This window comes from Charadrius vociferus, unplaced genomic scaffold (assembly GCF_000708025.1).
Source record: "Charadrius vociferus isolate BGI_N301 unplaced genomic scaffold, ASM70802v2 scaffold496, whole genome shotgun sequence".
Taxonomy (NCBI): domain Eukaryota; kingdom Metazoa; phylum Chordata; class Aves; order Charadriiformes; family Charadriidae; genus Charadrius; species Charadrius vociferus.
The window spans coordinates 632280-652857 of record NW_009648648.1 but is presented as its reverse complement, the minus strand read 5'-3'; the positions used below and the strand labels follow the sequence as shown (position 1 = coordinate 652857).

The 20578-nt window shown below is 37.3% G+C and overlaps 1 protein-coding gene across 1 annotated transcript; it reads left to right on the top strand.

Annotated features, from left to right (window-relative positions):
• The first annotated feature begins 3314 nt into the window (after positions 1-3314).
• Positions 3315-20202, top strand: CD47 (CD47 molecule). The gene is made up of 10 exons (XM_009886434.1): positions 3315-3657; positions 5021-5068; positions 7315-7404; positions 10622-10723; positions 11110-11202; positions 11763-11858; positions 13644-13736; positions 15229-15260; positions 17625-17649; positions 20144-20202. The coding sequence occupies exons 1-10, from the start codon at positions 3321-3323 to the stop codon at positions 20200-20202; spliced, it is 975 nt and encodes a 324-aa protein (XP_009884736.1). The 5' UTR covers positions 3315-3320.
• Positions 20203-20578: the final 376 nt, after the last annotated feature.

Below are 20578 nucleotides of genomic sequence, written 5' to 3'. Positions count from 1 at the left end.
CGAGCAGCGAGGGTGCCAGCAAGGCGTGTGGGGGACTGCGGTTTTCTGCCGAGCTGGAGCTCGCCATCCGCTGCGGGGGGGGTGGAGGGTGTTCCTCCATCTCCCTCATCCTCCCCGGGTCTGGGGGCGGGTTGCTTCTTTCAGAAGTTGCGGGGGAGAGGAGGGAGGCACGCCGTGACCGGCGCAGAGCTCCTCGTCTTCCTGTGCCTAGTACAGAATTGTCTAGGTTGGAAGGGACCTTTAAAATCATCGAGTCCCACCATCAGCCTAACGCTGCAGCTTAGTTTAATGTCCCTTCTGAAGAAATAGCGATGATCAAACGGGTAGTCAGCTGTAGGGTTGAAGGCATTTCTTGATCTTAAAAGAAGTTTGGGTGGTGTTGATGTGTAAATGACATCTCACACTCTAGCAACTTTTCTGTGCCTCGAGAAGAAACTCTCCCCCCTCCCCGGAAGGGAGAATTAAAAAGATTGCAGCACTTTTCACTGAGGTGCAAATGGTCTTCTCTTAGTAAGCAGCACATCTACACCTGCATGTGTAAAGCTAGTATCTAAATTCATGTCTGGGTTTCTGAGTTAGCAGTAGACTTGCTTAAACGCTGAGTGCCCAGGCATGTTTTGTAGTCGCTGAGCAATGCAGGTGTCCATCAGGTGCAGCTACCAAGCTTAGCCAGTTTTGACATAACGTGCAGTATTCCCAAATTTGCATGGAATGCATATAATTTGTATGCATAATTTGAAACAGCCTTTCTGTGGCAGCTTCACAAGTGCATATTCTTCAGAAGCAGCCCCCCAGAAGTGCTTAGCATAAGGCTCTAAAATTGTCACCTTTACGTGACGCTTCTAAGCTGATGATCCGTGAGAAAGTGTGAGGCTAGGAGCCCACCTAGTAGTCCACTGCCTGCAGGATTGGGCAACTATTGCTGAAGGGTTCTGATGACTTCCTCGTCAGAAGAATGTCGGAAGATGATAGTGGAAATGTCATTTGTAATAAGCAATCAGGTTCCTTTTAGTGAGATGGCAGCCACGCAACCCCTTCTACTAAAGCAGTCAGATTTGCAGAGGACAAAACCTGCAAATACTTGTCTGTGTGCTTCTGCTGGTGCCTGTCTGCAGCCTGCTCGTTATTTCCCCAGCACTCTGCTGGTGGAGCAGTTCATATGAGTACTTCTTAATTGGCTTCAGGCAAAATATGCCAGCTCTTATAGACTACATCACAGCAAACCGGTAGAATCAGTAATTTACAGCTCTGCTGGTCTGTGCTAATACTAGTGAGAAAGTCGTGACCGATTTGTTTTAATTCCTTCAAGATTTTTTTTTAATTTACTTTGGTAAATATTTTGAAATATAGTTGCTTCCTTTAGTTGAAAATCACCTTTCTCAGTGATTGAGCCAGTGGAGAATAAATTTTTCCTATAGAGTGTAAATGTGCTAGCTCTAAACGAGAAAAAAAACCCCAAAAAAACAAAACTCAAACCCCAGCAACCCCACACTCGGAAACCTTTTATCACGAGGTAGTGTTAAAATAAAACAGATGTGAAATTTATTTCAGGAAGAACCTCTGAAGCACTACAGTTTTTAATTGTGTGCATTTATTTTTCGTTAGTGCGTAGTTTGGGTACAGTTTTCCATACAGTTTCCTTTTGTTCTGCTTTTGTTACTTTTATTTTTTGAGATACAGTTTAAAAAATGCAACACAATGAGTAAACCAGAGAATAATTCTTTCTTCATTGTTAAGTGCAGTCATGCATAATGCATTTAGTCAGTTTATTATAAGCTTTTGATATTCAGTAGTAATCCAGTAACTTGTGTGAGAATATTAAATTCATGTTTCAAGGATCGGTGCTTTTTAAATTTCATCTGAGACTGTTGCTTTGAAAAAATTGAGCTACTGCAAATAGCGACACAACTTTTATTGATTTTTTTCCTTTTTTTTTTTTTTGTCTCTTCCCTTTCCCCTAATTGAATTTAGTCATTGAATACATATCACAGTTCTGAGCTGTTTTAGGCATGCGAATACCAGTAGTTCCTTTGAAGTCACTGGAGCTACTCGGCTTTGTAAATCTGTGTGCTTACAGTTTTAAAGGTTGTGGTCTTCTTTTACAGTATGTATCTTTTCCCATATTTGGTTTTATCAGGTGAATATAGTCAAGCATTTTGAGTGATTAATGCCACTGGGACTCTGGGGAACAATGACTACTAGGACAGCTATTAAACTAAGTTAAAATTTCACACAAAAGTGGAAAAATATAGAAAATAAAGGATTCAAAGCCTTCATACTTTGCAGTCAAGTTAGCTTAACCTCTTTCTTCTGGTTCCTAGTGTTATTTAGATACTGATGTTATAATTCTTGGTATTCTCAAGAACTGATTAATGAGTCTTCGTTTCAGATAAAATCTTGGCATAGGATTTAGGTCTTTGTTGAAACAGTGTTCAGTCAGTACTACTGTTTTAGAACTGTGGTGCAACATGGGAGAGAAATGATAAAAAACAGCAGTGATAACATAATCCTGTGTGATGGTGATTTTTCATTACCTGCATTGAATGCTATTGGCAGTAGCATTAATCGCAACGATTACTTGTTCTTAAAAACTCTCCATTTTCAATTCTATTGTGTATGCACTTAAATACTAAGTAATAATCTTATTTAATATATGGTATTGTGTGTGCACCTCCTCCATCAGAAAGGAAAAGAGAGAGAATTTGCAAGAAGCAATCTAAACCTGTGGGTGTTTGGCTCCACCTTCAGAGATAAGAAGGAACGAATGACAAACCTTTGTTGACTAAGCTCTCCTGCCTGCCTTCTCTCAGAAGTGTGGAAGTAGAGTTTTTCCTTATGTCCTTAACAAACTATAAAGGATGCTTGTGTGGAGCTGATGCCTGGACCTCTGTTTTTAGATACCTGTGTGATCAGCAGCAAAAATTTGAACATCAGTGGGACAACCTGTGGTTAATGTTATGTGTATGCTTTGCAGAAACCAGTCCTTAATGCAGTATTTCTGCGTAGGGCGTTTTAGAGGAAGGTCCAAGTAAGTGGCAGCCCAAAGTTCTATTACTTTTTTTTTTTTAAATTTATGATAGGTTATGGTATCTGTACATTAAATGGATGTGAAAATGGCTAAATCTGCATAGAGGGTCTGTTGTAGAATTATAATAATGCTTATTCTCTTAAAGCATGATTCTCTTTTTGTGGTTTCACAGGAGAGTGTTTTGTTTTCCCAAGTGATGTTTTGTAATTCTTTCTTCTTTCTTCTCTTGTGCATTAAGAAATAATTCTGAATGTGTCAATTTTCATTTTTCTTTATAGGTTCTGCCCAGTTGATGTTTAATGTGACAGATGTTGTTGAAAAAACTGACTGTAATAAAACTGTCATTTTACCCTGCCATGTGATTAATCTAAAGGAGAACAATGCAGATATCATGTTTGTTACGTGGAAAAGACAAGGAAAAAGAATTTTCTCTTTTGATGGAGCAGGAAGAAAGTCTTTAAGAGATCCAGCAGTTCCATCAGCTAACTTAGTATCTGAGGCGGATTTACCCAAGGGTGTTGCCTCTCTAAGGCTTAACAGTGCAGAAGCAGTTGTTGGAAATTACAGTTGTGAAGTAACAGAATCAAACAGAGAAGGAGAAACAAGAGTTGAACTTAGGAAATACTCAGGTGAGTTGCCTGCGACTGTTTTAGAATCTGTTCGGAGAGAAAACAAGCAAAATCTTAAGGGAAACAGAAAAATAATGAATATGACAATGCATTCCTTTCAATTGAAAATACAAAAAACGTAGCACCCAAGCCTTCTAACTTGAATGCTAATGTGAGTTATTTTGAATTAAGTTATAGGGAAGTGCTTTGGTGGGAAAGATCTGAACACATTTTTTAGTCTATAATAATGCCTGAAGATCACTTGTCTAATATCGTAAAATATATGCTTTCCCAGATCTTTCAGGTTACATAGTTGGTGATGTTTTCAGCATGCTCATATTATTGCATTACATACTGAAAGATATTCCTAATGTCTTTGTAATACTGAGATGTATACATCCATCATCGTGGCTGCAGAGATCTTTTCTTTGAAGAATTGCATCTTGCAAGCTTTAGCTATGCTGAAAAATTGCAGGTAGAACTAATAGAAATCCTGTATAGGAGCTGTAAAACTTGATCTGAACGTAGGCAGTTTTCCAGTGAGGTTGAAAATGCTGCTACTAGATGGTAACATGTTATGGTTGTCTAGCATTACATGTCATCTTCAGAAGACTATGTTTAAAATAATGGTGACTAGTGATGAATTTCTCATTTAGTGAGCCATTTTACCTTATCTTGTCAGACGCAGCCCATGTGCTCTAGTGCCTCAGCTATTGAATAATGGGATCTGCTGTACATGTGCAGTCTGTCTAATATTCTGCAAAAGTGACAATTTCACTGAACATATGTGTGTATTGTTTATCTGTTCTGCACAGGAGACTTGCTTCTTGCTTCTGGAAAGCTTCTCAGAAGCACTGAACATGTTACGTGTGCGTAGCACATGGAGTCTTACCCGTGCACTGTAGAATTGTCCTAGGTCATTCTTGCTATTAGTTTTTTCATTTGTCGCAGAAATATTTATGAAGCTCAGACAGATGTTACTTGTGTTCTGCTGCAAACGTCTGTGTAATTCACAGTTGGGTCTAATTATTGAGTTAGCCATATATACTGCAAAACAAACATGATCCTGAAATGGATTGAGAGGGGCACAGCCACTGAAAGAGTGAGGATGTTGCAAAATTATTTGGTTCTTAGAGCAATGCAAAAACAGGGGAAAAGGTATAGGCAGTTTCCTTTCTTCTCTTAAGTTTTTTCCTTAGCCTTTTTGGGCTTTTTTTGCCATTCGGTGTTAAGCTTTGGAAGAGGAAACAAGGCTTGAACATGTAGTAGAATCAAGTCCTATTTGCAAGTTTTACTTTTACTTTCTCTGTATTTAGAATTTTGAAAGTTGTATAAAGACTACAAAGCAGGAAACTGATGTAATTTTTCTAATTTCATTTTCTAGTTGTCAGTTGCGGCGAGGAAAGTACCCCAACACCAAAGGAAAAATGTGGTTGGTGAAGAATTTATAGTTGCGAGGTCACATTAGTTTGAGACTATATACTAGAAAATGTAAAACTTAGTCTTATGTTTGAGGGTTTTGCTGAAAGTAAACCAGTTGCTTGTTCTCTCTTTAAATTCTTCTGCATAATTTTTTGTTGCTTGCTCCTCAGTGTTCTAGAGAGTCTCTTGAGATAATAAGCTAATAGAAGAAAGTGTAGCAAGTGAGTTTTGAGAAGGGTTAGTGAATAATGGAAATCGTGTACCAGTCTTCACTCTGTCATTCTGAGCAATGCATTTGTGCTGTTGCTTTTAAGATGTTCAAATTGATGCTTATACAAAGATAGTCTTATAAGAGCCAACTATTCTCCATCTCATTTTACAGAATTCCTGGGTTCACATAGGAAGTGGGTATCAGAGTAAGCAAGACACTTATGCTCGTACCTTTGACTTTGGGCACGCTCTTTCATGATGGGTTATCTTCCAGGAGAGTGACCGTAAAGTTTCCCCTCCCCTCCCTCTCCTCTTTTTCCCTTCTCTTCTCTTCTCTTCTCTCCTCTCTTCCTCCTCTGTTTCCTTTCCCTCTCCTCCTCTCTCCCTCACCTGTTTCCTTTCCATTTTCCCACTTCTCTTTTTGCTCTTCTTCCGCCCCTTCCCCCAGGCTGCATGGAACTGACTTCCATATGTTTGCTCTCAAAATAATGCTATTTGCCAGGAGTTTACTTTATTGCTACGAAGCAACAGAGTAAGGGAAATGTATTACAGGGAAAATGTGTTCAGCTGTTTCTCTTATTTGTATGTTGCATGTACCAGCAGTATTGCAAGGATTTCCATACAATAAGTGCTTTTAGACTGGGAGACTGGGCCATATGTGGTTCCATGTTACATGTTGAAGTCCTAGCAGATACCAGGCTATGTGGCTGCGTTTTTTCTATTTGTAATATCTGGTATTGTCATCTGGAAATGCTGCAGAGGAAGTGAAGCTGCTTTTTAAGTCTGCGCTTGCAGATACTTCCAATTCGTTAATAATTCTCAATTACCATCGCTGGGACTTGCCTGTAAGATTTGGCTAATCTAGAGAATGGTAACTGTGCATTGAAGTTACTGTTCAATATTAGCTGCTTTTTTGAAAGTGAAAATGAAGCAAAAAGCCTTCTTTTAATTAAATTAGGCTTATTTTGCCGATAAGGAAGTTGACAGATATTCCTCCATTTCTCTGCCTTTAATATGTTTTGTGATTGCCTTGTATTTATGTCCTAACCACAGTGTCTTCTTCTGTGACACCTTGGGGGTGGGGCGGTGGAAGAGGGGAATTTGTGAATTTAACTGTCCTCAATTTATTTACTTGGCATTGAAAGTTGTGACGTATTGTTATTTAATTCCATGTTTCTGGAGCTGAAGATACAGCTTTTAAATATGGAGAGTAAGTAGAAGGAATATGCATCTAAATGAAGATTAGAAATTTCTTTGGAAGCAAGGTTGCAGGCAGAGCAACGGTGGCAAGTATAATGTACGAAAGGGAGACTTTGGACTCCACTGAGTGAATCTAAATGAAGTTGTGAGCAGAGATGCAAGAATCAACTGCATTTTCTAGTTCAGTGGAGATGTTTTCAGAATTTTATGTTGGAAGATGGCTTACATGGTCTTATAGCATGAGTGACTGAACAGCCTAAGGTATCCAAGATGCAGGAGAAGAAAAGCTAAATGGATCATGGTGGGAAGACCTAAAGGAAAATACGTGATTTCTAAAATTAACAAAGCAGTATTTCCTTCTCACTTAGGTTAGCTCCTTTATTCCTTGTCACACATCTGCATGTCTTTGAGAATTACAGCAGTTGGAGGTAGAATAGCTGGGGAAGCATCAAATTGGACTTCTTATATCTTGCCCAGCTTCCCTGCTTAGCCTAAATACACCGGTTTTCTGATCTACTGTGCTGTTTGTAGTTCCACAAGCTAACTAGCTTGTACTGCCAGACAATAGTATAAACATATCCTCTGCTGCAGTGGAGGGTAAGACCTTCAGTTTGGAAAATGTTAGGGTAACTAGAAATACCAAAAAAATAGGTTGTCACACACAAGATCAGAATGAAAAATACATAGATGGAAGTCACAGCTTTCTTAGCCTATTATAACTCTTAATGCTAACCATTACATTGAGTATTGAGCATCTGGAGCATAGCCTAAAAGGAGCGATAAATGTAAAGCTAATAACCTCAGTTTTTGTTTTCTTCCTACCATTTTTCTTTGTTTATTCTCTAGGATCATGGTTTCTTCTAGTGGAAAGGGCTATCATCATAATGTTGCTGTTCTTAGTTATTATTTTGTGTTCGGCTCAGTTAATTGTTATTGGTAAGTATTGACTCTTTAATACTTTGCGATTACTGATTTGTCCTAAAATCGCTTGCATAAAAGCATTCATGTAAGATGAAAGACAGTGCTTACATCTAAAAGATGTCTGGTAGAATTGATGCAGATAATACTGAGTGGGGTGGTATGTCTGCTTTGTCACATGACATGGTGTTTGGTTTGCTCTGGAATCCTCTCCTGGTCATCAACACTGTGTTACTTATGTTCACTTCTGGGCTTTCTTCTGGCATGAATCAGCTAACATCACAAGAGTTAACTCGTATACAGTTCTCAAGGTAGTTCCTAATAAGCACTGTTACTTACAGGCTTGATCAATAAGAGTACACCTAGCTACACTCTTTTATGCTACATAGTCTTCCATTTCCTTTTTCAGTGAGCCTTGCACTCTTTCAGGGCATATAATGTATGTTTTTGGCATCAAGCTATGAAAGCACTAGTCTGGCGTAGCATTTGCAGAGTTTGGGACCTTTGAACTGAGACCAAACATGAACTCAACAAAAAGATGTGTGTTTTGGGGCTTCAGTATGCCACGTGGTGCCCCAGTCATACAGTGTGGACGCAGGCACTGTGTTGAAAGGGTCTAACCCTAAGCAGTGGGGTCTGGGCCAATCTGCTCTATTTGGTTGGAGGCCCGGGGTTGCTTCCTGGGGCTAAGATTTGTAGCAAATATATGTCTTTGTAGACAAAGGTATGACATGCAGCCTAAAGAGTCTGTGTTTACAGCTAGTTTGCCATATGGTGATGTTTCTGCTGCCAATACTGTTGCAAATGAGCTTTTTTCATATGTGTAATTTTTGTTGGTTATAATTGAGAAATTCTACTGTCATTGGTTAGAACAAGGAAGCTTTTTTTCACTGTTGGTTCACCATGACACTGAATCATTAGAAGCAGAAACGTTTCATTTTACGGTCATAAAATCAGTATTAGAGAAGGATGGTGCTTTCTTCTTAGTGTAAAATTGTTCATTTGTCTTTTAGCACTGGCTGAGTTATAATTTAACACTGACATCAATGATTTTGTTAAATGTTTTCAGAGGCAATATGTTCAACAGTGTAAGACATCCTTAGATGTTCTTTATACACTGGTGTCCGATGTGTATGCAATGTAGAGTGTGCATCTTTCAGATGGTTCCCTGTGGTGCAATTTGTTACATCAGTCTTTGAGGATTTTTCAGCCTTTTTCAATTTGTAGGCTTCTAAAAAATAAAAAAATTCTGCTTACAGTCAAGTCCATAAGAAATGGAAAGAAATCTCACTCAGAGTGATTTATAGTGATCACATACATATTCAGCCATCTATATAAAATTTCCATTATTACCTCTTCATGAACCTCTGAAAGTGGTATGTGACTCTTCAAAGGTTCATCTTTGGTCAGAGGCTGACAACTGATAAACATTTTTAAAATTATTTTATTTCCATGGTGTTAGATTTTTGATTTTTGTTATTGTTCATAATGGTTTAGGAGTCTCTGATATGTTCAGGAATTGTCATTGCCTTCTGTTCATAGTGGAACTTTAACATTTTTAGCATTTTGATAGGAAAGTAATAATTGTCCTGAAAAAGCATTGCTATATCCATGGAGAAGCACTGTCATTTTACAGGAGTAAGTTGAGCCTGCTTGGATTTTATTGCATCTGTGCACTTTATTGTGAGGTCTGTGACCTCTGGGGAAAAGTAGTCATGCGACCTCTAACTTAATAAATGTGGGTGTAGTTACTGTTTGGTTTTGTTGTTTGGTTTTTTGTCCCCCCCCCCCCTTTAATTTGCACTGGTTTAATTAACCTGTGAATCCAGCAATGCTACAGTATACCTTTAAATAGTTTGTTAAACTGGGCTTAATTTTTCTCTGTAACACTTGAGAATATAAGTTTTCTTAGTTTTGTGTTTTATGGAGGGGTTTGGGTGGTGTTGGGTTTTTTTTTGGGGGGTGGTTGGTTTGTGGTGGAGTTTTTTGGTTTGTCTGGTTTTTTTTGCTTACAGGATTGACTTTTAGGATTTAAGTATAGCCTATCCATTACTCATTTTTGCCTTTGTGTCCTGCTTTGTTTATTTACCATATTTATAATATAAAAAAATGTGAATTTCCAGCACAGATATGTGGGAATTTTTTACTATTACTACTATTCCAAATTAGGTTTTGGTTTAAATGACAGTAGTACTTGGGAGTGTGACTGGGGTCCTGTTGCATTAGACAATGTGAATATGATGAAAGACAGAGTTTTAATTACAAGAGAAGGTATTCTGTAACCCTTCCATAGATAAGACACTATTAAAGATTTTTGTCATATGTACCCTCTAGAATATTTACTGTATCCTTATGATATTTTTTTTGTGCTTACACAGTGCATGTGAGTGGGATGTTAATTCTGTACGCACTCCTTGTTTTTCTTTTTGAAGTTACTTACAATATTTATTCTCTGTTTGTGATTACCTGTTTCAACATATATCAAGATTGTTGGTATATTAATTTCCAAGCTTGGAGCAAGAGCTGCCTTATTTTGTTTCTTAGTGTTAGCAGTGTATTAGGCAGAAACAAACTCAGCTTATTATGATGTTGTATTTGCACTGTTCCTTCTTTTCCAAAGACTACTGAAGTGCTGCTGCTTTGAAACCCTCCACCATTTCTGAGATGGCAGCTATTTAGCAGTACAGTTTTACTGAAAATTAGTCTTGTCTATGACATCTGAACATGTAGGTCATCCCATATCTACTGATCCTCAAAGCATTCTGGTGAGATGGGAACATCTCCTTGTTCCACTGGGGACAAAGGTGACACATTTGAGCTCACACAGTGTCACGGGGGAGAGAATCAAACCTGGAATTTCTAAATCCCTGTCTGACACTCGCTTGAGTAACAATTTCGCTGTAACATTATTCAAATGTCAGTAGTGCATCTACTTGAATTAACTTGTGCCATGTCCCAAAGTTATTTTGATAACATAGCACCTGAATTGCATAGAAGATGGCATTAAGAATTTGACTAAAACACCAGGGCCAGGTTTCATTTATCTGAGTAAGCCATATTAACTATATCAAACAATGAAAACAAATAAAATCTTGGTAATATTTATAGTTCTAATTTTTTAGGACTTTGTTTATTTGTTTAGGACAACAGTCCTAATCATAGAACCTGTATTTTAGTGAGACAGTCTGTATGTCTGATTATTTTCCTCTCTGTCTCTCTTTGTTTTGTCTTTAAGCATTAAAATATGAAATTGCACCTCAGAAGAGAATGGGTGTTATTGTAGCAGGTGTCATCTCCACAGTTGCTGCTGTTGTAGGCACTGTTCTTTTTGTCCAAGGTAAGTGTATTAAAATTGCCTGCCTAGTTTAAGGGAATAAGAGCACAAGTTAAGCTCTTCTGTGCAGTAGTATGGAAGTTAGTACCACCTATTAATTGCCATCTGCTAACTTTAAAATGAAAAAAAAATATAGAATACAATAAAAATAGCATTGTGGTTGTCAGGCCCTCAAGTGATCATAGGGAGATGCAAACTGCAAATTTATTTCTATTTTCTTCCCTGCTGCCTTGAGTGAATGTTAGGGGCTAGGGAGTGACTTCTGGTGTTCAGTGAGGTTTTTTCTGGACCCTAAAAACTTGATGATACTAACGATTTACTTTTGTTGCTCTGTGCTTTATGCTGATCGAGGATTTCTGTTTCACTAATTTCCATACAAATGTTTGCAGATGGCTATACTGCACAGAATCAAGCTGGTCTTGGCCTAATTGTTGTCCCTGCTGTGATTTTGGTACCGCTTCAATACTTTATGTTTGGAATGGGTGAGTATTTATTCAGTAGCTCAAAAGCATACTGATTAAAAAACTGAGCCCCCTGGCCCCCACACCTCACAATTTACATACTATTTTATTTTTTTTTTTTCCTAATAAATAGGTGTTAAGATAGCATGCTGGGTTCCTGACATTTATAGTATCTCAAAATGAAATGTTTAACTTGGGCTTGTTTGGCCAAGTTGCTTCAGGGAAGAAGGATGAGTTACCTGCTTGAAAAATGAGATTTAGGGTAGGACATCTGAGTGATTCCTACTCTTCCTTCCTAGGCCTTGGGACTGGGATGAATAACTAACTCTCAAAATAGGTTTCATTTTTTCTACTTACAGTTTATTTATAATTTTATTTATATATACATATATTTTTGTGTGTGTGTGTATACCTACAAGAGCCCTGAGTGACTTGCATACCTGTTTTGTTATCATGCTGGCTGGCTGAGCCTGGAATTTAGGAGAATCTGATTTCTAGCTTTATGTGAATGATCTACCTTTTGTATCCCTTTAGTTAACCTTTAAAAATTGCAATTTTGTTTTTCTTTCTGTTTTTCCCAGTATTCGATAGTCTGCCACAAGCAACATTTGCTCTGATAGGTTTCCAAATTCTTGGTTATATAATTGCTGTGGTTGGGTTTGCACTGTGTGTCTCAGGTAAGCACTTTGTCTTCTGTAAAAGCGTCTTTTTACTTTTGTCTATACCTGATGTTTGCTTATTTGTAACACTAAAATGCTGTGAAAATGGCTTTGCTACATTGAATGTTAGCAAGTAACTTCTGCAAATGTACTTTAGGACTACTCTGTTAATGCTCTTTTATCAGGTGAAAGAAGAATAGCCCGAGGGCAGTATTACATATATCAGTTTCATTAGTATGCCTACATCCAGCATGACTGCATTCTGTGAACAGTTGCATAAAAAAAAAAAAGTTAATTGTTTTAATTTTCCAACAGTTAGTGCCCTGAAGAGTCACCTAAAACCAATGTTGACCTTTATTACTGTTATTCTTACTGAGGCCTAGGGTATTTAGAAACTAAACTGGAGTCATAATAACTTTCTCATGTTCAATGAGTAAACCAGAAATTCCTTGTGAATCTCCGTTTGTATGTGACTGGTAGCTGAGTTGCTGGGAAACGAATACTGTTGAAAGAGCTTAAGGCAGCAAATACAGAGACGGTAAACTTGGAAGCGTTCTTGGACTGTTTTAAGTCTGGTTGTGGTGGGCATTCTGTTTCAGCACTGAAAAACAGTCACTATTGTAAAGGAACACCAACTAAACACTGCACACAACGCTACCCCATATCCCTGCCTCTAACCCTCCCATTGTCCCCTGCCTGCCTTCCCCTCTGCCCACCAGAAAAAGCCCACAGCAGGGAACAGCGTGAATTTAGGACTAGGCATCCTTGTCAGTGTATTTAGTAGGAGAATACATACTCATGTTTGTTGGAAGCACTTTATACCCCTGACTTATTGTTTCTTAGAGGCATTCTTCATTTTGATCGTTTATTTGGTTGGGGATTTAAGCAAAACTATTTCTCCTTGAAGTGGTTTCTAAAGGTCTGTCTAATCTGGGTGAAATGATAGACCTTTCAGTGGAACTGTATTTTGAGTTTTATGCTTATTATTTAGTATTTCCAGAAGTATATGTAAGGGACACCCAATTGTTGTCAAATGTAATAGTAAAATAAACTGATGAGAGATTTCTGGTAGAGCATTAATCCCCTAGAATAAACCAAAATAGAGGATGTTTTTATTATGCTCTCAAATGGAAAGTCTCCATAGTTTTTCGGGGTGACCTTTTCCCAGGTTATATACGGTAGATGTTATTTGTACCTCTGGAAGTTTAGCGCAATGACCCTTCAGTGTCAGAAGAAATAGTTCATCCTAGGTTAAGCTCACACGTCCCTGGAAACAAGGATCAGAGAACAAGGAGTTTCTGCCGTCAACTATGGTTGGGTTGTAATAGCCTGTTCCTGCTCTGTGATATCCCTGTAAACATGGAGCATTCCTGTTATCTGTGGTGGATTTGCCTCACAATTACCCTCATATTCTGCTCCCTTCTTCCCTTTTTTTACCCTGTTTCGTCAGTAACAGTATTGTATTCTGTAATCTAATGCAACTATAGCCCAAACAATTGGGATTGAAGATGTAACTTTTAAATTTAAGTAATTAATTAAGTTAATGAAAGAATGTTGTCAATTGCAGTGAATTACAGAATAGCTAAACTGTAGCAGAATATTACAGCTAAGCAGGATAAATCAGTAAATGCTTCTGTATCATTAAGGAATGTATACAGAAAAAGAGATGCAGAAGTAGTTCTGGGATAGCTTTGAAAGAGAAATTGATCACTTATTTACTTTAATATTCAGTTATATCTGAAAATATGTTTGTGCTTTTACTTGTGTCAGATGATATAGTTTCTTTTCTTGTGTTTTTAACAGCTTGTCCTCCAATACATGGGTCTGTTGTCGTTGCTGGCTTAGCTATTATGGCTATTGCAAGTTTGCTTAGTCTGGCTTACGTGTTTATTATGGGTAAGTAGCACCTAATATTCTGCATTATTTTTTAGTTTAGCACTTCAGTATTCAGAAAGAGCAATTTTCTCTATTGTACTTTTCAGAGGTAGACAGCTTATTTGAACATAAGGTGTGATTTCACAATTACACAGTTTAAAAAATTACTGAAAAGTTGTCTGTATATATTGGCCTTGTTTCATAGAGCTTGTGGGTAATCTTGAGTAAAGAAATTTACAGCTTATCATAATAAACTGTCTAGAGATCAACATAGCCAGGTTTCGTAAGTAAGAGTGTTTCAACTGTAGGATGGATGTTACTGTTTAAGCTCTGCATTTACACAGTTGGCTGGCTGAAGCTTAGAATGAAGAGAGCAAAAGGATTTCAAGGGTTCTATGGAGTGGGTTATGGGATGGTGCAGACAAAAGCTTATCAAAATATGAATTTGAAGAAGCAAAGTCTGCCCTGTGATTTCCACTGGTTAGAAGTAGGTTAAAATAAGAACAATTTGAATGCACACCTTTCATTTTAGTGAATCCTTTTTTTTCTTATGCCTAATTTTAAAAGCCAGGCGCAAAGAATAGTAATACTTTGTTTCAGAAACGGTCTGTTCACCACATCTCAAAAAGATGAGAGATTTAAAGATATAAAAGCCAGTCAGGCCTGCTAAATAGGCAAAAAAAAGTGGCAACGATATGTGATTGGAACGCTGGCACACCGCAGCATAATGTTATGAGTACTTTACAGCTTGGATCTGAGAGCAGAGTGACTTTATTTGTCTCAAGCTGAGCGCAGAGGCTCTTCAAACAGCGTGTTAGTTTGGATGCAGAACCATGCAATTGAGGATATATTGGTTTCAGGTTCAAACTGACATGTATACAGTCAGTGCAGACCCTGGTCTGCTCTGAACTATGCAGTGTTTCAGGTTTAGTATGTGCACGCCATGTGTGGGCATGGTCAGAAGTAATAGACCCTGATACAGGGCGGACTTCCGTTAAAGAAGAAATAAGGCAAAATGCCTAATATTTGATGTCTAAGATAGGCAAAGTTGAGTGAAAAATGTGACAGAGGTGAAGCAAGCCTTTTAACAACAATAAAAGTAATTTTTATTGGCTTTGGGCTACTGGTATATATGGCTGTGATGCTGTGTGTGTATGCATAAATATTGGACTTGCAATTTGATTATGCTGGCTGAAGAAGTCAAATGTGATTGTTAGGGTAGATACCAGCACACCAAAAATAAGCACAGTATGTAGTGTAATTCATTTTTTAAAGCTGAATGTGTGAGTGAGACAATTCACAAGCTGTACATGATAAGAGTATTCAGTTCGTAAACACAGGAGTGCTTAGGGGCTTTAGGAATTTGCAGATCATCATATTAAGTAGTTTTGGATAGGGGAAGCTTCTATTTTAGGTGTTGCTGCTCTGTTCTAAGTTTCATCAGTAGATATTTTCATTCAGTTGATCATGACGTTTATTCATCTGCCTGCTCACTTTTTTGTAATTGTTTTAGGTTCCAGAATGAAAGATCATCCTCGTCCAGGGGTAAGCTTAAAATTAATAAATTTGGGGTGACTAGATGGCTCAGGGGATTGTAGTGAGATACTGAACCTTTCTTCACTAGTTCGAATTCAGACCAGGTTGGTAGCAAGCAAAAGTTCTGGCTGTGTAACAGATGTCTAATGTTGAGTGAGTCGGTGGTCTTCATTGTCCCTATTGAGTGTGTCTAGTACTGTAATCGCCACCCTTACCTGATGACTACTCCAGCTGTTGTGCCCAAATGGAGTTTCAAGGGCTGTCACAAAAAGGTGGTGGATGTGAAGGGAAGTTTGGTGTTCTTTTACAATGCACTCTTTGACATGAATTTATAAAGACCATTTGCTCACCTTAAGGAAAATGCTTTTTCATTAAGGTGAGTGCAGAATACTGATGAATTTTTTTTTTTATCTAGGTGGCTTAAAACAAAGACGTAGGGTTTTTTTTTTCTATCGTCTTTTACACCAGAACCCTTTAATATTCTGTTGAATTCCCAGCTATATGGGTGCTATAGCCTTGATCTTTTTTTCTTTTCTTATTTTACTGTAATGCCCCTTAATTTGATAAGACTATCTGAAAGCAGAGTATCTGTCTTTAGGTCACACAGAACAAATGGAAAAGCACTTTGTGTTTTTAAAGAAGGTTTCTCAGTCAGTTAGTTTGAATTCTAGAGTAATCATTCCTAAAACAGTCGTTTTCATAGACTTACACAGTGCTTTCTAGTGATCCGTGAATGTGAACTGCCTGATTTCTGGAGTTTTGCAGAAGCAAGGAGAGAGGCACAACTTTATAATACCAGTAAAATTTCCTTGTAGTCAGGGGAGCATGGCAAATGCTAAATCATCCCATTTCTTGGCTGGCAGCCATCATTTGAGACACATTTTCAGATCCCCTCTTCAGTCAACAGCCTGAGACCCAACTGTTGAAGAAAGATGGTTTCTGACAGTGGGGAAGGAGAGCTGATTGTAGTTAGGACAACAGAGATTTTTTTTTTTTTTCCCTTTTTCTCATCCATTTTCGTTTTAAGCAATGGTATTTCAGAGGACTGATCCCTTACTTATGAAAGGAATATAAGTGCATAGAGTTTAACAAAAAAAAAAAAAAAAGAGGAGGTTCACAAGTTTTATTATGTTACAAAAATAAGCTGAGAAGTGTATTATGGATACACTTCTTTCAAAATGCAATCTTGTTCTTATCTAACATGCTCATATTTACTCGTAGAATGGAAGCAAACAGAGCAGGAGGAGACTTTGGGGTTTTTTTTAAACAGTTTTTGGTTGTAAATAACCTTTATTAAATGCTTTTATTTTTTTATTTTATTACATGCTGTATAACATCCTTTGTGGAACTCCATTCTTTTTATGAGCTGTTCTCTTCACAAGGTGGTTTTATACTGCAGTAAGGATTTGACAAATAAAGAAATAGCCACAGTTATGTAGTAGTGAACGCCATGCTACCTTCTGAATTGGAGACAGGAATAAAATCAAAAGAAACTTTTAGAGGTCATTGGAAATCTCAGCCACTAAAAATATGAGGTTTGCAGCTGCAGTTAGTGGAGGGACAGATACAGAGGAATTCAGGTGACAATAATTTGTGCCCATGAATTTCTGTAAGTTACAGAAAGACCTAGTGGAAAATTAAGTGTGTTAATATGTTGTTCATTTTCATCAAGGGAAGTTCATCATATATTGCTGTACTTTAAAGCAATAGATGGGTGTGAAGTCATTTTGAAAGTACACTTCAATTCTGTGTAATCTAAAGACTATGGAAAAATTAATATAGGTGAAGTGCTTAATTTTGACACTGGGGCACACTTACAAAATGATGCTTGATAGTTTTTGAGTCTGAGGGGGAAAAGATGTGTATTTTGAAATCTGCCATCTTAACCAATTACTGATTTTTATTTTTATTTTTTTAATGTTTCTGTAGATTGCCTGTGTTGTTTCTGATTATTGTCTATCAGACTAAATGCACAACTGTAGTGTATTTCCTTTTGAGGAGATTACCCTTGATTGCTTGGCTACTTTTTTTATTTTAAGTCATGCTACTTTATTACTAACCACTGATCAAATCACACAATCTGTTAGGTTTTAGAGCTCAAAAGTAGTATTTGCATGCCTTTTGCTGCCACCTAGAGGTATTCCATCTGAGGAAAAATTTACAGTGGGGGAAAAATAATCTGGAGAATGCAGTTACTGATTGATTTAATTTTTTTTCAGAACTCTAGTCATTACTTCTATTAACTTTCAGCTTTCTTCATTTTTGTAGAATCACTACTTACTGTATATGTCAATTAGAGTAATTTAACTGTGGCGAGCCAAAAGTAAACATGAAGGCTTTTTATACATATATATATTTTTAAATGTTTTGCAGAAAGCTGTAGAAGAACCACTAAATGGTAGGTGATATTCAAGGCTTATCTTCTAATGAAGGGATTAATTATGGAGAAAGGTCAAAAAATAATTGTAGTTCTCAGTACAACAGCACTGAGATGGCAGATCGGTATGTCAACTTGTGTGGCTCTGTGAGTCAGTAAGAATTTGGTCTCTTGATGAAATTGTGCCTGCAGCTCCAGACCCCCTGTTCTCCGTTACTGTGTTTTGCTAGCCAGTGGCATTGTTTGACTGTTTTAGGACAAGTCTAGTATCTCAGATTATTATATCCACCCTCTTCGCTTTGCAAAAAGTCCAAATTTTAAGAGGAAAAGAGGGGACAAGTTGTGAAGCTTGATGTTAATTCTTCTTCATGGGCATTTATCTTTGTGGAATACTTACAATTATAACAAAACCTATCCTTGTCACACTATTATTTCAGTATGTCTTTGGGTCGGAGAAACTCTGCCATGGTGGTGGGCTACTCTGATAGTGCTTAAGATGGGGGAAATATACTTTGAGAAAGGGATGACTGAAATTTTTATTTTTATTTTTGCTATTCTGTTCACTAATTGGCATGCCAAGTAGTAGCAAGTAATCCAAATTTTAGAATTAACCTGAATATTAATTATGAAGCATTTCTTGCTGTTTGGCTTATTACTAATCCATTTGCTTGGCTTTTTAAGATGCAAAAGGAGTGATGTTAGAATGATGGTAAGTCCAAATATATCTCCAGATATTTATTTTAATTAACACGTATTTGGGGATTTTGATGTTTAGAGTTACCCAGTGCTAATATGATGAAACTTGAAGGACAGGTTTCAGTGCAGGTGCTGTTCTTATTCAAGTTATATTTCATTGAAAAGAAAGCATACATATTTTCTGTAACATACATAGGGGAAGAATGTGTATTTCTAAACAGTGAAGAGGATGAGTCAGTGAGACAGAACTATTAAATAATATGTTTCTGATCAAATGTGGAAAGTCAAATAGTTTGTATGCTTACAGTATTTAAGATGCATGGACTGTTTCCTTGGTGGTAGGTTGTTGTATTTATTTTTTGTTGTTGTTAATATAACTAAGCCTTCTCTATGTATTTAATTGGTCATCTCCCATGGAAGTTCACACGAAAGTGGTTTAAAAGTAGACTTTATCTCCCCCTCCCTGCCTTTAGATGTTACTTAAATTATCTAGGGTTTGTTAGATTGTTTGTATTCCAATCGGATTTCACTTAATTTATTATTTTCCAGGGTCAGATAGTAGTGTTTAAAAACGAACAGAACTGAAACACATCTTAATAAAATTTAAGGACTGCTTAAATAACAACTGCTTAAATAACTTCAACTTATTTTTGACAAACCTGAATTTTGAACTTCAAGATCTAAAGGTGCTGTGTGGCTTCTGCCTGTTGCTTATGCTTGATCTACAAAATGTGGTCAACAAAGATGTATGTTGCAGTGTCCTGGCCTAACTTAAGATTTCTTCCGATTTGAAGTGTCAGCGTTGGGATTAGTCCCTTTTGATTTTATAACGGTCTGTAAGATTGCAACACCAGCTACATGTAAATAGTCTCCTAATTTATAATAAGCCATGAAATGAGAGGGACTGTATTGACTCAGCCCAAAATTCCCAAACTGGTACCTAAAGTGGGTAGCCAAGTTTGCAAAGATTCTTGATTCCTGCAGCTCATATTCATCAGCAGAGTAACAGAATTTGCCTGGCCAGATTGTAGAGAGCTTAAAACTTAAGCTGTCATGGAAGATCTTAAATTTTAGGTTAGATGCTCAAGTTTGAAAATTACAACAGTCTTTCATTGATCTTTTCTATTTGGCTGTATGTACTTTTAATGGGAATAGGATAAAAGAGCACATGTTGATGCTATCGGTACTTCTGTTTCTTCCTGGAAAATGAGCAAGCTTGTCATGAGGTATCGCTAGACCTTAGCCTAGTACTCCTGCATCAAATTCCAGCATTTTACTAGTCAGAATAAAGAGTAAGGTCACTCTAAATCTGTTAATTTACTTGAAGTATTTTTATATCATGCCATTTCTAGAAGGCATGAATTGGCAATGTGACAATAAATGAGGTACTAATTAGGCCTAATTGGAAAAAGGTGTGTCAGTTCAATTTTAAAAACAGGCTTCCTTAAACCTAGCAGTACATGCTATTTGTACGTTACTTATGACTACTACCTGATTCATCCAAACATGCCATAGGATTGTTTTCTAAACCAACAGGAATACAAGGACCTTTGCAGTACAAAGGCCAACTGTATTGGTGTCTTCTAGATGCAGTGATAAAATGTATACCGGTTATTATAATCTGAAGTAGGAGGAGTGGAAGGTGGTTCCTGCTTCAGAAGTGACTATTGCTTGTTCTTCATGGCAGCGGTTTGAGATCAGGAAACAAATAGATATTTGCCAGTCTGTTGCATTCAAAACTGATCAGAAGGGAGATAAGGCAGTGCAAAATGTTGCTGCTCATCCCAAACAATTATTTTTTTTTTTTTTTAATTCCCAGAACTGCGGAGTTATGTGATATGTGAAAAGTACACCGTTGTTGATACACCGTGGCCTTGAAGATGCACTACTCAAAGAGAAGAAATTCAGGAAACTAGTTGTTTTGCATGTGTGGCAAAAGTGCTTTTGATATAAATGATGTAATTTTATAGTCACAGAAGCTGTAGCGAGGAACATGTGTGTTTGCCCACATGTAATCTTTATTTTCTTGTTATGGTATAAATGGTATGGTTGAGGGTGAGAATATAAAAAGCACTGTTTGCCCATTACAGGGTCTCCCTGCAGTAATCCTTAGTGGTATTTTTTTCAAAAACTATCATTAGTCACTGCTTTGATAATGGGCCTGCTCAGCCCAAAGATTGCAATACCATTTAGATTATTGTTTTCTTTATTTGTGTGCATGGGCAAGGTATGGTCATGTGTCTATGATACAAGC

Coding starts and splice junctions, on each gene's coding strand:
- CD47 (XM_009886434.1), top strand. CDS start 3,321: ATGTTTAATGTGACAGATGTTGTTGAAAAAACTGACTGTAATAAAACT. Junction 11,203..11,762: donor ATACTTTATGTTTGGAATGG/GTGAGTATTTAT, acceptor TGTTTTTCCCAG/TATTCGATAGTCTGCCACAA. Junction 13,737..15,228: donor GGCTTACGTGTTTATTATGG/GTAAGTAGCACC, acceptor TAATTGTTTTAG/GTTCCAGAATGAAAGATCAT.